Below are 16,613 nucleotides of genomic sequence, written 5' to 3' on the forward strand. Positions count from 1 at the left end.
GTCCTCCGGGACCTCACGAAATTCGGTACCTTAAAAGAGGATTTTGAAAAATCTTTTACTGCTACAACTATGGTAACAGTACGGTGTTTAGACGCCTCGGTGAAAAATTTTCGTAATTTTTTATTTCTTAATATTTAAATATGGCTTTGTCAACCAGTTTTGCATAACATAAACATTCTTTTAATAATAAAACACATTAGATAAATGCAAAACGTGTTATATCGCTTCAAATATGTGTACAGGTTAAGTAAATCAGTGGATTTATCAATATATGATAAATATGTATGTAATGATAATGTAAATATTATTCAATTGTGATATGATCGCAGACAATAATTTAAACATCACATGGGTTGTTAAACGTTTGGCAATTATTATGTTTTAATAAAACTTGTCTTTATTTGTGTGTTTTATTTCTTTCAACAATCCTTTGAATTAACTACTTAACATTAATTATATCAATACTGAGGTACATATATCTACTGGCGTGTCAAATGACCTGTTTTTTTTTGCTTGAATGTATGATTGATTAGTAATAAAAAGTCATGAAGTCGAAAGTGCAAAAGTTATACGTGTATTTCCAATGCAAAAATTCAAAATGGGTGATCGACCCTGTAACCATAACATACCAATGTTTAGTGTTAAAAAAATCTTCTTAGATTGTATTGGGCTCTTGATCAAGGCTCATTTAGAATCCGCATAGCATTATGTTGGACGATGTCATCATATATGTGGGAGAAAAATTCTTATCGGGCAACATTAGGATAGAAAGATATAAGGGTTGTCATTGACGGTATGTCAGCGATGTACTTTTTTCATTTGATTAAAGTTCTCGGTTTAAATCAAATGTACACATAACTTTGTTTTTATCAAATTAGGCTCTTGTGGTATACAAGTGATTACTGTAAATCTAAGTGGATAATTATATAAATAAATATGATTATTGTTTTCACTATGGTCAATTTGACCATAATCAATCATCTGTATCACTGCAAGGCATAGTCCTGCGCCAAAGATATCTATGGAGGTATATGCCACAATCGCCACGCAGGAGAGTTAGCGATCGCAGTGTAGTATTATGGCACGCAGAGGACGATGCTGCCCATCCTATCCTGGTAACTTGTTCGTTAGCAGACGCAATCCTATATAAGAAAAGGATCAATATTTAGCCACATATGCACATGCACTGTTAATCGTGCAACAAAGTGCACAGCCCGCTGATAAATGCGTATGCGGCAAACAATGCGAATCACACAACCGCCACCGCCAAATTACTCGGAGTAATTTGGCGGTGGCGGAAGTGGCTAAATATTGATCCTTTTCTTACTTAAGATGGACTTCCGCAAGGTAACGGCTGATTCCATTAAACATAGCAATCCAATATAATTAATGTACAAAATTTGAATTATATATAACACTGTCTGTGTCTCCCAGGAATCGAACCTGCGACCGCAATTCTCAATCCTCTACCGCTTGGCTACCAGAAGCAATCATCAATTATGAGTATTTTACTCATTTGAGGTCTAAAAACCCCATAATTTACATGACCTCAATGCGGCTGTGCTAAATATTTTAATAGTCAAATGAAAAATAGTATTTAACCATCAAATTTTTAAACATTCCCTATTTTTAAATCAACACTAAAAGTAATGTATCTGAAACCATATAAATTCCCTACTGAGTAACTCTACAAGAAGTTAGTAATGGAAAGAAAGCTACTGGAATAATCCTATAACGCGTTTTCATATTACGCGATTTAATTAGCCGGGTACAAGTGTTTGTAAAACTGTAATAAATAAAAGATGAATTACAAGGGCAGTCGTGTATCAGCAATGTAGACGAAAATAAAAGTATGCTCGTAAAATAAATAATCTTTAATACAAAAAGTTCTTAAGGCTAAATTCTTAAAAGTAACTAACTTAACAGGAGATAAAAATATTTATGCAAATTCTAGTTCCGCATTTAAATATCATTGCATTCTATTTTTAAACCTGATTGTTTGACATTTCGATATTGAATTAAAAAATATCATATAATTTTCGCTCGAAAAATCATACTGTCAAAAATTTAAACTGAACACAGAATAAAAATGAATTCGAATCGAATATTAATTTTGTTACAAAAAACAAGTTTGTTATAATTGAAAAAAGTTCTAATTCAGTCAATTCTTCTGTTAATTTTTTTAAAGTGTAACACAGGTGCATGTATGTTAACCTCAAATAAATATTTAGTAGTAAGTTCAAAAACCAGAGATATTTTTATAAAAATCACTAGTCAATTTCAATTAATCATACAACTCAAGAATAGGTCTCTTCCAAGCTGTTAGATCCACGAATGGTATCGCGTCGTAATCCGAGCAACAGTATTTCGGATTCTGCGAAGATTCCATCTCAAATGCTCTCCTCTGCACGTAATTAACTCCGTCCGTGTTGTCGCAGATCAAGCGCGCCATAGACGCCTTCTTTATTTCTTTTAGTTGATCTGTGGGTTTTCATAAAAAAGGCGGGAAATTACAATTGATTAATGACATCTATTTAAAAAAAAACATTTCAATTATATTTCCTACATTCTTTTGAATATTGGTCTAGATGGCTTAGTATGTAAGTTTTTTTTAATTAATTATGTCTAATACTTATAATAAAAACCCGGGAAAATATACTTAATATTATCTGTGACTAAGAAATTATTTAAATTATAAATGTCGATTCTGTGGTATGTAAGTTCTGATTTTTGCTTTTGTAGATCTTTTGCATACGTTAAACTAGTCTAAATAATTGTTGTGGGTAAAGTAGCTCAATTATTTTGTACGTTGGTTTTGGCGATTTCGTAAATATGGCGGATTAGATTTTAAAGTTTGTTTAAGAAAAGCTAACTTCCCGCGTTACTAAATTAATAGTTTTGTAGGTTTTTTGTAATTATTCTGGGGGAAATTAGAAATAACTAACATTATCTGTGAGGACTTTTTTTTTAAATTTTTACGTATTTCCTTTTTCAAATTCTGACTAGAATTATGGCAACGCAATACCATATTACTCGTAAAAGTTTGTTAACAGAAGATTAAAAAAATATTTAATAGCTAAGTATTAGCAATGTCAAACTTTTTAAATTTCTAACTACTAACTGTACTTTTAATTTATAAATGAAATTAAAATATGGCTCCATTGTTGTACATCTGACTGATACTGCTTGAAACATAATTTTAATACTAATTTTATTATCTATTAAAAATATTTTTGAAGCGTGGATATTTAAAAAAATTGTCATACTTATTTATGGATATCCTGTTTAATATTTAACTCACCAGGTGTAAAAGAATGTGACATTTCACCGTTGTCATAGAAAAATCTGTCTCCGATCCTCGTCCGATAGAATTGCTCCGCGACTATGCACTGGAATGTCGGCCCCAGTATTGAACCCTTCACGCTCTTCTCCATTATTCCACCGACGAATAAATCTATATCATCTACTGACTCGTAGATTTTAGAAAGTGCGTATATACGCTGAAACAATTTTTGTTAACAATGTAGTGAACCAGTCATACAACGTGCAGAACAGATGACAGTTGAAGCCTGTTCAGGGTGGATAGATGACCTTGTCAGAGTCGTTAGCAGACACTGAATCCAGGTCGTTTACAACAGGTCCTTTTGATAATCTATGGGAGACCTACAATCAACAGTGAAAGGCCTATGGCTTAAATTATTTAGTGACCTCCCTGAGATAATGTAATATTTTTAGTATTTAGAATACACTCATGGTTGAGGTGTCTTAAATTAAGCTAGCCCAGTAAGGCTGGTCATAAATTTGCCTCAATATTCCAAAACAATTAAAAGATATACTAATAGTAATGTTCAAGTTAAATTTATTAAGGCTAAAGGTTAAATTTATACTAAATTATTTTCTTTAAAAAAAAAATTAATATTTTTTTCTAGATATGTGAAACTTAACATTACTATATTTTGCTATGGGTAAACAAATTCTTTGCAAATAAAATAATCTTTCAATTATAGGCTTCAAACTTAAAATATCAATTTAACAAAATATATCGTATACCATTTATGAAGGGTGTAAGTGTAATATAAATATACATATATATATATATATATATATTAATGACGAATCTACCGCGCGATGGCCCTTTTAAACGTTTACGAGCAACTGGCGCCATCTGTCGACGCAGGCCGAAACTAAAGTTAAAGTTAAGAAATATATCTATATGGCTATTGTATTAATATCACATACACACATTATTACTAAAGTCTTGCAGTGTACAGTATAGAAACTCCCGGACCACTCTGTTTCCGCGAACTCATTTCGACGAAGCTTTCAGCCCGCAGGACTAGCAGCGTCGATTTCAAAAAAGATATAGAGAGAGAATATAAATATATTTTTTATAAGTAATCTTTGCTAGTTGTTAGGACAAAACAAATAAACAAAGCGATCACAATTAAATACGTCATTTTTTTCTATTGGTCTACGACAGAGATATTACAATATTAAGTCTTTCAGATCGGCTCATTTCAACAGCAGGACATTTACTGCTAGAAAGATCTCCCTAATCGATTATCAAGAAGACCGTTTGGAAGCGCCCTGCATCAGATGTCTTCCGATGACTTCAACAAGGTCACCTCTCTTTGTATGTGAACATAGTACTGTACTTGACGGGATAACTTCTTGTTAATAAATAAAGAATAATCTAATAAAGTAAAAACAACTATTAATAAACTTACGTCTTGTGGTATTTCTCCGGAAAGATCTTGAAAACTGTGCGCCCGTTTCAAGCCGCAAGTTTCTCTAAAACAATTTAATGTTGTTAATAAACACATATACGTGTATACATAAATTATAAATATAGTGCTGGAGAAGAATGTTGAAGATATCGTGAACTCAATAACTAATGTCTTAATACTCCTGAAGCACGAAATCAAGCAACGGCCTCTTGACAATCTTACGTTATCAAATTTTATAATACTTTTTCTACGTGATGGGAAAGAAAGCGCTTGGAGAAACTCTACAGGGTAAAAAGACTCAAGAGGTCCTTCAGTATTACTATAAAGATAAAATACATTTATTCAACGTTAGAACTTTTAACAGGAATCTTATTGATAGTCAGTTTCATTAAATCGATTTTATTTTTGACTGTGCAATACGAGGTGTTATAGTTGCGAAGAAGAATTAAGAAGAAACTCCACAACAGCACCTTTCAGAAAAGTTCAGCGTCGTCATATATAGACTAAATGAAAACAAAATATTGAAGTTACGTCATTGCCAAGGATTCTTGTCATTTAAATATTCGTTTATCGAATAATATGCCTTTGTCATCAATTTACTTTTAACTAACTTTGGTACTTTAGTTAGTTTCTATTTCTCTAAAATTGTGTGTATTGTGTGCAATAAATATTTTACTTCAGACGTCTACTGCAAAGTTCGAGTCTTCTACGAAAATATCTCTACGAGGATACATTAGAATGGCAACGATTGTCAGGCCACCCGTTGCAAACTTATTAGTGAGCAGTGGAAATCCTATGTAATTAATGCACAAAGTGTGAATAATACAAGATTGTATTCCGGGAATTGAACACGCTACCTACGATATGCTATACAGCTGGGCTACCACTGCTATGTTATAACATAGTTGAATTCGTAATTATATAGTATAAATAAATATTTATCATCCATGCGTCGTAACTTTCAGTACTCAAGATCGTGAACCTTTTTGAAAAGTTTGTCGTGCACTGTTACCCCGTGTCTTTTGCTTTTTTCTTTCGAGTCTTCTTTGTTAATGTCAATACTGCTTGGTGTCTGGTAATGTTGATGCCGTTAGCCCGGTGGCTTTTATAGCTTCGTCGGAAATGAATTCACGGAACTAAAGGCTCCGTGAACTTATCAAAAAAAAATCCTGGGCATTCGTACTCCAGATGCACGATGACGTTTGCACATAGAAGACAGCTCTAGCCGAGTAGAGATGTATAGTGTATATGTGGCTTGGGACAGCAGCGTGGGCCACTTGGCTACCAAAAGTAGGATCCGGATCGTCCACGCTGTTAGGAGATAGGTGGCCGCCTTTCAATACAGAACGTGTGGTATGGTTAGGAATGTTTTCTCCTATTATTTAGAACGCGGTGTTGTGCAAGTTGTCGCAGGTGGATGCGGAAAACAACTAATGCCATCTATCGACGCCGACCGAAACTACAGAGTTTTGACAGGTGTATTCTTGCTTCTTACCTATAGTCGTTGTAAGAGGCCAAACCGTGGTCCCTGCCTCTCTGAATATCCATAGCCACGAGATCCATGCCCCAGTCGTTGTTCAGCTTGAACAGCAAGTTGGTGATCTCCCTGGTGCAGTGCGGGTCGGATTCCGCGGAGCTCTGCATCAAGATGCCGCGCACTATATCGTCGAAGGACTCCGTAGATGACTCCACTAACGCCGGATTGAAGTAATGATCGCTAAGCCTGAAACATACACGGGAATTATTGCGCATTGAAAAATATTATTATTAGAGATTTATCCTTTAAAAATGTAAATCGTGTTATAAGATACGTAATATAAAAGGAAATAACAAACAGGCAATAAAGGGACATAAACATAACAAAGATACATATGTACAACATGTTTATATATATAACAAGGCCTGCAGGTTGTTGATGTAAAAGTTTTAAAGGTGTGAATGTATAGTACATTTGCTGTCAGTTAATGTATTGTAAATGCTATCCAAAAATCAATTGTCCTTGTAATTAAATGTATCTCTCTGTCAATCTATTAATTGGGCTACCTAAGAGAAGATTTACTTCAAGTCCATTTTAAATTGAATGAGTCACGCTGTCATGTTCAAGAAACTGTTTTAAAAATAACTAAACATCTAGGACAAGAATTTATTAGATGAACACTTGCTATAAAACAAAGGCTAATTTAATTATAACTTAATATTTTATTTCATATAATTTAAGACAAGAATTCGTCAGCCGAATTTAATTTTTTGTGTCCCAAAAGAAACTTTTTTACAGACTATAAATAAAGTATTGGATCTCTGTTTCACCTGTTGCACAAAGCACATTACATAAGCTTGCCTCGACGAAACCTATTCACTCGTGACTTGAAGGCTCTCAAGTTATAGTTAGCTAGAAATAACGATGCCGATAGCTTGTTCCATAACTTGAATGTTCGCAATATAAAAGTAGTGTCAAAACGCATAGTGCGGGTTGAAAGGATTTCAACCGTGTATGGATGTAGTGAATCAGTGCATCTTGTTCGATTGAAGAAAGGAGATGGGTTAATTAATCGTAAGTATGTATTGTACCAATTTTTTTTGTAAACTGTATTATTTGTACATAACTTAGAAATAATCGCCCAGAAAAAGAATTAAAAAACTACAAATAAAAGTACAATTTAGTGCAGTTCTATTAAAAGTCTGTGAGGAATAACATAACACCAAACGCGCAAAAAAAATTCAACAATGTTCGGCCGTCGCATATGTGTAAGTACAGAAGGGTCAATAAAAAAGAATTTTTTGAGAAACCTCATAATTTGGGTACCAAATGAAATTATTGTTTCATTTAGTTGTTCTATAAGGCGCTTCAGGAATATCGGTTTAGGTTATACTAAACATTCTCTACAGTTCACATAAAGTGTGTCGCCTTGCAGGCGCCGAAGTCATGGCTACTCGAGTCTACCACAGATTAGTAACATTTATTTGTTTAGTAAAAAGACGTTAGTCTTTTTTATCTTTAGTGGGCATGTATTTTGGTGAACCCTGTAAAAAAAAATTAATAAAAAGACTACGCAAATGTAAAATGACATTTAGCTTCCAACCAGTCCCATTTGAAATCTCTAGTGGAGGCCTAGGTTCAGCAACGAACTCCTTACGGCTAAAATGATGGTCACGATAAAACGGCATATCTTCATCCTTACTTGTACATGTAGGCGCATTGGTAGGTTGACGGGCAGGTGAGAAAAGAGTCCGGGATCACAGAGTGTAATGATCGGAAAGCTGCTGCGAAGGATCCCACCACACCTGGATTCACTTCAGGATTGTAGTCACGGCTGTATAGCGTACTCGGGATAATGCGGTAGTAGTGAAGGTAGCTCTCACCTGAAACAAATATTTACAGATGATACACTTCATCTGACGTGAACAAGACAGAAGTGTACAAAATTTGTTGGAGACCCAACATCTAAGATTTTTTGTATGTACGTATATACACATATACATAGCTTCTTTTTTTATTATAATGCCTTCCTTTTTGGGGATCTCGCGTTCCCCCCTCTGCGGGGCATGGCCGTTACAACTCGAGTAAAGTATTTTTTTTTATTTTATTTCACTTTCTCCTTTCATCCTCCACAGTTTTTTTATAGATATTCACATTCAAATCGTCTTCTGCATCATCATCCTTTTATCATCTTCGTTCCTAGACCACAGTTTGCTACATTAAAACAGTTAACTATAATATTTTTTTTATTAAAGACTCGATTTCATCCAGTTAGGAAATGATTAAAACATTCTATGGGCGACGTATAAGTTAGAATAGTATTCCAGATAATATAACATCCATTGCTATATTTAACCAAAATTTGTAAAAGGTCTTGTGTGTGGTTACTGCACTGTAAATAACTTTATAGAAGATAGTACATCTGAATGATGTTTTTGCCTCTAGGCTTTTTCAATATTAATTAAGTAGTATGTAAATTTAGATTACTTAAAAAAGTTTCCAACTTTACGTCCACACGAAATGTAATCCACCATATTTTGATCGTTACTTACCGAAGTTCAAAGGAAGCCACTCCTGGTACGTGATATGCTGTATCTCAGCGATGACGATCTTCCTTGCCTCCTGGAATATCTTCTCGTCAGTCCACAACGGGTTCAGAGAGCCAAGGATGTCGGCAACTCTATTATGCTCCCGCAGTAAGAGAGTGTGTATTACGGTTAACGTTGGAGTCTGGTTGACTCTCCGATCTCCTGGAAATTGTTTATAATTAAAGTCCAACAAATCTATCGCTGACAAACTTGTATAGTCCTACTCATTATGGTTCCTACAACTTTGTTTTATATTGTCGAGCTATACGCCAGAGATTCACTCAAAGAATGTCTGTGATTTTGCCAACCAATTCACATAGAAACCAACATAGTTTCCAGGACGACTGCCTATATTGGTTTAAGGTTTGTATTTAGAGCAAAGAATGTCTGTGATTTTGCCAACTTTTCACATACAGAAACCAGTAGTTTCCAGAACGACTGCCTGTATTGGTTTAAGGTTTGTATTTAGAGAAATGACAAACTTTTCTTTGTTTTTAAGTCAAAGAACTTGATTTATATTGACAGATATTACATCTAGTTTAAAAAAATAATAATTAAAGTCTTTTAAACGCCAGGCTTTTATACGTACGTATTTGTTTCATGCATTGAATTTTCGCCTTCCGAGAACGGAACCAGAGATTAGGTTACCACTGTTCAAGAATAATCAACATAATAATCTTTGTGAGTACAAAGCTACAAATGGTTGAATATAAAAGTCATTCGCTGTTAAATTATACATGGAACACTCTAACCAAAAATCAAATGTTTCAGAAATAATAAATAATAATTTAGTAAGAAAAATCGTATTCGAAATTCGGATTACCGAATATTAAAATAAATTATTGTTTACTATCTGTTTCTTCAGAATTTCTACTGCTAGAAATTATTGGCCTGTCGCATTCTATTAGAAAATATAAATTAATGTGACATATTTCAAAGCGATCAGTTTATGCAAGATGATGGAAATGGGTATAAAAACTTAAAACTTTTTTACTGATAAATGAACTACACATTTACTACAGCTTTAAGTAATATCACACATTACCTTGTATTTTGTGTTTGATAATAATATCCGCAATTGTCAAAAAAATGCAAAAGAAATGATAATCATACCAGCGAGATAGCACGGGTCGGACGCGTTCCTAAGGTCGCAGGTCTTGGCATCAGCACTCGGTAAAAACCCTCGTTTGCAGCCCGGCTTCATCTTCTCCTTCAATCTCCCACCACTTCTCTCTCTCAATTTTGAAGCGAGCATTGCTTCTGAACCATAAAGCGGTGATCCGTCCAAAAAACTCGTCACTGTGTTCATCTGTATGTAACATTCATATATAACCATTTCGACACAAATTTATATATATATATTTATCGCTATGTGTTTTAACCTATTTTGCTCAATTTAAATATATTATAACCTAAAAGCATAAGTTAATTAGATTATTAGCAAGTATATCGCTTTCTTATACTACTGGTTGGTGTTAAATCCAAAATTTTAAGAATAAGCGCACTTTTATCTGACCACCTAGTGTATAAGGATTTTAACGATCCCGCTTCGAAATATTTTTTAAATAAATACAATATTTTATTATATTTTTCACCAGCAATAATATGAACTATTTACATAAAACAATCACAGGTTTCAAACTTTGATTAAAACATGCTGAACAGTTTGAAAAAATAATTCAAAGTTCTATTAGGGTAAAATATTAATACTCGTATGAAACTGATTTAAAATATTGTATCCCGAATGAATGAAAAAAAACATTAAAAATCTAACCGACAAGATATCTATTCCCTTTATATATAATAGTAAATTATATTTATTTAGTAGCATCGGAGAATTTATCATATCATTTAAAGAACGTATATTTATTACCTAAAATTTCAAGGGTGACTAGTAAAATCTACATTTGATTTTAGGTTTATTAATTTAGATTTTGAAAGTACAGTCGTTCTCCGAAATAATGCAGTAAATTTTTTGAAAAATTTGAGTAAATATATTTGCTTTATTGAAATAATACAGTTTCTTTGCGTACAGATGTTCTGTTACTAAAGAATAGATCTCACCTGCTCCGCATAACCTAGACTGCAGTCATCTCTGGGTGTGGTGATGCTTCTAACAAAGTTAATGCAACGGACGCCGTGATGACGGTAGAAAGGGTCGTCTTCGGGTACGCAAATGGGAATGCATTTGTCGTTCTGCCACTCTGGAGGGAGAACATCCCTGCCGTTGCCAAAGCAACACTGTATACCTCCTTCATCTGAAAATCAAGTCATCATTATTTCAGTCGTAATATGCTTTTCAAAGGCCTCTCGCGTAGATATCCAGTAGAACTAGTTGAAAGCAGTCTATATCAAACATCAATAGATGGTTTCTATAAGGTCTAAGTAAGAAAAGGACCAATATTTAGCCACTTTCGCACATACAGTGGTCGTCGTGCAACAAAGTGCACCGCCCGCCAGACACTAATTTTGCAAATTGACTCTGTGTTTGACACTAATCGGTGTAACATAACTCCTGAAGATGCCCCGTGGAGGGGTGAAACACGTGTTGAGTGGTTTATCGGTGGCAGTTGTGTAATTCGCATTGTTTACCGCATACGCATTTATCAGCGGGCTGGCGGGCGGTGCACTTTGTTGCACGACTGTGGTAGTCTTGTGCATGTGCGTAAGTGGCTAAATATTGGTCCTTTTCTTTCTTAGTATGGACTTCCGCAAAATAACGCCTGATTCCATTAAAAATCTATAAGGTCTGTATTCTGTGTTTTCTACTCCAGAACCTTTTGGACCCACAGACTTTGGGGGAGGTACATATCAAGCAACGGCTGGACATAGACCAAGGGGCGTTGCTAAGATGAAAGAGGATTATGTAATTTCTTTAGTACTACAAGAAATAGTTTTCATAATTCTAATCGTTTCGTTATTACGAATGTGTTACCTATTTTTTTTATTAAATACGATATCTGAAGTATTGTATATATATATATATATTTATATATATATGTATGTTATTAGATATCAATTTATAAATCCAGTGGCGTACCTAGGGGGGGGCGGTGGGTGCGGTCCGCACCGGGCGGCACTTACCTTGGGGCGGCATTTTTTATATTTACTTATAGTTGTAAAAAGCAACTTTTTCATTTCAAATTTATTTTCTTTCTTGAATAATAAATAATTATTATAAGTTTAATATTTGATTTATATAAATTATGATTAACTTTAAGATTTCGAATATTATTCCTCGGTGTATATAAATGCATTTTAGTGTAAATTTTGGATTCTAATTCAAGAACAAGATAATAATTTTATTTTATTGTATTCATTAAAATTTGTTGAATTCATAAAAGGATCTTTACGACTTTGTTCGGCAATTTTTCCTAACTAAAATTTTTTGATGTCAGTTTATAAATGTCATTTCTTTTGAAAAGTTTGTATGATTACTTTGAAGTGATCAATATTTTTTTAAATCAAAAACCACTATTTCATTGACATATAATAGAAAGGGCGGCAAACTGGAGATCGCCCCGGGCGGCAAAAGTTCTAGGTACGCCACTGTATAAATCATTTACAAAATCAATTGCTTCTTTGGTGAATCTCTTTCGAAATAGTCTTTGGTCGGTGACGTTTCTAAACGTGGGCTTAATATTTTGTTCTTATTTACATTTTGTGATCCTGGTTTATATTGCTACCTTAATAGCCTTCGTACTTTCTAGATGTTTGATTTGATGGCAAATAAAAGAAAAAGCTGGAAGGTCCCGTGAAAGCTAGGGCATCAACCGCTACATATATTTTTTTATGTCCGTCGTTTTCGGGGAGCTCTCGTTCCCTTATCATATTTTGAGACATTTCACTAAGTTTTTAAGTATAATTTTTTTATATTTCTTCTTTCCTGCATTACTATATCTGATATTCTATCTGCTTCCTTATTTCACATTTTCTTTCATTTTTATTGCTTTACCTACAAACCTTCTATGCATCGCCTTCCATTCTTCGAGACATTTTTTAACAATATTACATTTTTTATTCTTTTTATGTAATTTATTTACAATGATAATTTTCTAATAAACCTTCTTTCCGATACAAACATTGCCGGATAGAGAGGCGGTAGAACTCTTAGATCGCTAAGGCAGATACTCAATGAAATAACCAAACACAAGGGCCTAAGATAGAAGATCTCAACTTGAACTTTCAATTCGTACAAATTAAGTATTTTGGCTCAAAGGCTCTCGAAAGGGGGCGAACATTCACTTGGTCGTTTTTTACTGGCTAACATCACTATCACTTCGGAAAGTATTAAGCACATATTAAGCACTTGGAGAAGAGGTAGCGGAATAAATTCAAGCAACATTTACAATTTTTAAGTTTTCTTATGTATGGTCAGATTTCTGTGAAATGTATATGCAATTTTGTTTCATATGTCGTGATACAGTTTTTGACTTTTTTGTTTCATTTTTTGTTACTTTATACACTTTAATGTATAATATATTTATTTTGATTTTTAATAACGAGTGCAGATAAAACAACATACTAGATTTACATATGGTAATTTCAAATAAGTGAAGAATTTCACTGCATGTTTAACAGTTTGTATATACGCAAAAGTATGCTTTCATGTAGATATTTTTCCAGTCATATCTGCTTATTCCGTTTCCTTTTTCATATCTGTTTCTCATAGTTTTGTTTTCTTAATAAAATTAGTTAAACATATAGTTATGTATCTTACCGTTTACTTCCATAGCTTGCGATAACAAATCATGCGTGACGAATTGTCCCCACTGCATGTTCATATATGTCAAGGTACCGCTTGGAATCGGCCTGTCCCCGAACAGGTCAGTTGACAGAAGCCTAGCGTTTGGGAGCGGCTTGCCACTCTTAGCCAACGGCATTGCGTATATACCTAGACAATACATTAAACCTTAATAGCTTATTAAATAAAGAGATCCGGAGACAATAAGTAATAACCTACATAACCTAGAGGATTGGAAAGTTGAATAGGCATTGTATACGGTGTACATTCCTATGTAAAGTCTAAGTTATCATAAACAAAGTAATTAACTTAAGAACTTCAAACTTGTAAAAAAATCTGTCAAAACTTAGCTTACCGTCGCTGTATCTTGGAGGGGCTATCCTCGAGAACGGTGCACCAGCTCGTCCCCACCCTGGATGCTTCACATTATTAGAAGTTCCATCAATAGTGCGATACTTGGACTTGATATAAGGAACCTTGTAGGGTTTACAGTAACCAATGTCTGTCACTTTGACTGACTGATCTTCCAGGCATTCCATAAACGTGTTCGGCGATATATCGTAACTAAAAAACAGTTTAATAATAAACATAATAATAAATTGCTTGCAAAATAATATTATAAATGTAAAGGGCATTCACCTTGAGCATATTTTCATCTGCAACAACTTCGTAGCTGTGAGAAGTTCGTGGGAAACATCGGCTGCTTTTCTGGCTTCCGGTGAGAGTTTCGCGGAGAAGAAATGGAACAGCGCGGGGGAAGAAGAATCCAAACAAACTCCACCGCGCGCCAACTTGTTGCCGCGCTTGCTCGCCGCCCGTGATAGCTCGCGGCCGCACCGCAGACTTTCGGAAACCATCTCCTTCGTTATCAACCCGCGTTCTTCTCTCGAACATTCTAGAAGACACCGTCGAAACCGTATAGCACATATTCGAAAAATTATTACAATTAAATCGGTAATTGGTTTTGTAAAAATTACTTCACTAAAGATCGATTTATGTACAATTCAGTTAGTATTAAATATTTAAAAAGAGATAATGAAAAAAAAAAACATTTTTTCTGAGTAATAATCCCCACCCGACAAAGCTCACTTTTGTCAACGCTTTTTACGATTCTCAAAAAAACCGTTTTCAAGACCTTATATTCAGTTTTTATCTTATCCAAAGTATCAAAACGGCGTCCCCGCATTGACTTTTTGAATCTGTTGAATCACCAGAAGCCGCACGGAGTTAAATTATGAATACGGTGGTTGCGGGCCAAAGAGTCTAGTATTTAAAGTTTTTTTTAATTGGGCGATTTCGGCTTTAATCAAAACTTGACGCGTTTGAAACGCAAAACATCCTTAAAAATGGTTTAGACTGAGCAAAATAATATTACAAATTTTTGTAAACAGGCGCTTAGGAAATGTTATAGATCAATTTGAGATTATAGATCCTAATGTCCGAGAGGATTAAATGACAGTTTTACCTTACTTTTTGATTACAATGTGTCATATGTTCACATGTCAGAAAATTATGGAAATTATATGTAGTGAAAACATATTTATTTAATTCTTATGATATAACTCCCTTTTTATAATTTTGGTATAATTGATGACAGCACTTTTTAGTAATTCTTTCAAATACTGATTCTTTTTTTAACCTAAAGAAGTAGACCTTTAGTATGCTTTGATTTTAATTTTAGGTATTATGTGCACATTTTCTGCCATGTCCTTATATCCCTTACTTCTACTTTTACATCCTCTATTTAGTCCTTTTTAGTTTATTCTATTCCACTTCAATAGTTAATTTTCTTTTCTTTCTTAACAATCGAATTCCTTATATATTTATTTTTTACTTATCAGGCAACGTTTTCTTTATATTTACAGTTACTTAACTTTAATTATAATTTACTTCGGGCTTAAAATTGAGTTAAGAGTTTTTTAGATATTTTTTCTACATTTTTTTGCTGTTATCGGAAAAGTATATCTTAGAAATTCCGTGCTTGTTTCATTATTTTGATTAATTTCATTATTTTCTTAATTTAAACCGTTCCACAAATGTTATCTTCTAGATTATCTTATATTCAAAGCTAACAGAAACTTACCTAATGAATTAGGAGACAACAAATCCTTAACAATGGATGTAGCGGTTGCCAGCATTGGGCAAACATCTGATATCAAATCTTCCAGTAAAAATTCCCAGCCACTATTAAAACACCCACTAACACTTGATACAAAAAAGTAAAATAACACTGAAAGCACTAATACGTTTTTACTACCGCGAAATATAAAAACTGCTTCCATAATTATCTGACTTTAATTTTTTTTTCTTTGTTGATAATTTTTAATATTTTGGCATTTTTTAAGCAAGACTATAACTTTTTAATGGCAACTTTGAATGTGACAATTTTTACTCTGTAATACTTTTCAATAGTAACGTATGAACTTGGCAAAATTCGATCACATAATAATAATAAATTAAACCGATGAACCACAATAACTTATCATGTCACGTCCCTATTGACGTAATTATGAACAATGGGCCATGTTTTATTCCTTTATTACAAAATATTATTTTATCGAGTGATAGTTACGATATTAATCGGCTTCATTAATTAGAATTCCATTTTTAAACGAAATTATGCTCTATGATCGTCACTTTTATTTAATTTTCTTCGTAAATGTCAGTTTTGAAAAAAGAATTTTTTATTATGTTGTAATCTTCGATTAATCTAATGGCTATAAATTTTAATTGAGATTCGAAATTTCTTTATTCAAATAACATTGACAGTCACTTTTGAATCATCGCTTATTTTAATATTACAATTAGTAAGCTACAACCGTCTCGGAATGCTGATCTGCTGAATAAAGCCGGGCAGAAAGTCGACAATTTCTTTTTCAAAATGAAATTTAATAATTTTTAAATTACACATTATAACTCTTCACACTTATTCGCACTCAGCATATCTGCTAATAGCATTCAACACTCTTAAATGCTATAAGCAGATATGTTGAGTGCTTTATGTTCAGCTGAGCGTAGACTCCTTCGAGGTACCTATCCACAAATTGTATATTATTAGTTACTGCTGAGTATTAAGT

At 33.6% G+C, this 16,613-nt stretch overlaps 1 protein-coding gene across 1 annotated transcript; it reads right to left on the reverse strand.

Annotated features, from left to right (window-relative positions):
• Positions 1-2,132: 2,132 nt before the first annotated feature.
• LOC137925256 (peroxidase-like) lies at positions 2,133-15,736 on the reverse strand. Its single transcript, XM_068768682.1, has 12 exons — positions 15,620-15,736; positions 14,176-14,431; positions 13,892-14,100; positions 13,513-13,686; positions 10,857-11,050; positions 9,906-10,101; positions 8,757-8,954; positions 7,907-8,087; positions 6,223-6,450; positions 4,728-4,791; positions 3,302-3,500; positions 2,133-2,481 (listed from the first exon to the last, which is right to left on the reverse strand). Exons 1-12 carry the CDS (start codon positions 15,672-15,674, stop codon positions 2,285-2,287), a joined length of 2,151 nt encoding a protein of 716 aa, XP_068624783.1. The 5' UTR covers positions 15,675-15,736; the 3' UTR covers positions 2,133-2,284.
• Between the last annotated feature and the right edge of the window lie 877 nt (positions 15,737-16,613).

Source organism: Battus philenor, unplaced genomic scaffold, assembly GCF_028537555.1.
Source record: "Battus philenor isolate CCGP_79_NKW_IND1 unplaced genomic scaffold, ilBatPhil1.0.hap1 SCAF_10, whole genome shotgun sequence".
NCBI lineage: Eukaryota > Metazoa > Arthropoda > Insecta > Lepidoptera > Papilionidae > Battus > Battus philenor.

Excerpts from the sequence above, each read along its gene's own strand:
- LOC137925256 (XM_068768682.1), bottom strand. The coding sequence starts at position 15,674 with ATGCTGGCAACCGCTACATCCATTGTTAAGGATTTGTTGTCTCCTAAT. Across the intron at positions 14,432-15,619 it reads GTTGTCTCCTAATTCATTAG|AATGTTCGAGAGAAGAACGC; the intron begins GTAAGTTTCTGT and ends GGTGTCTTCTAG. Across the intron at positions 8,088-8,756 it reads GTGGCTTCCTTTGAACTTCG|GTGAGAGCTACCTTCACTAC; the intron begins GTAAGTAACGAT and ends TATTTGTTTCAG.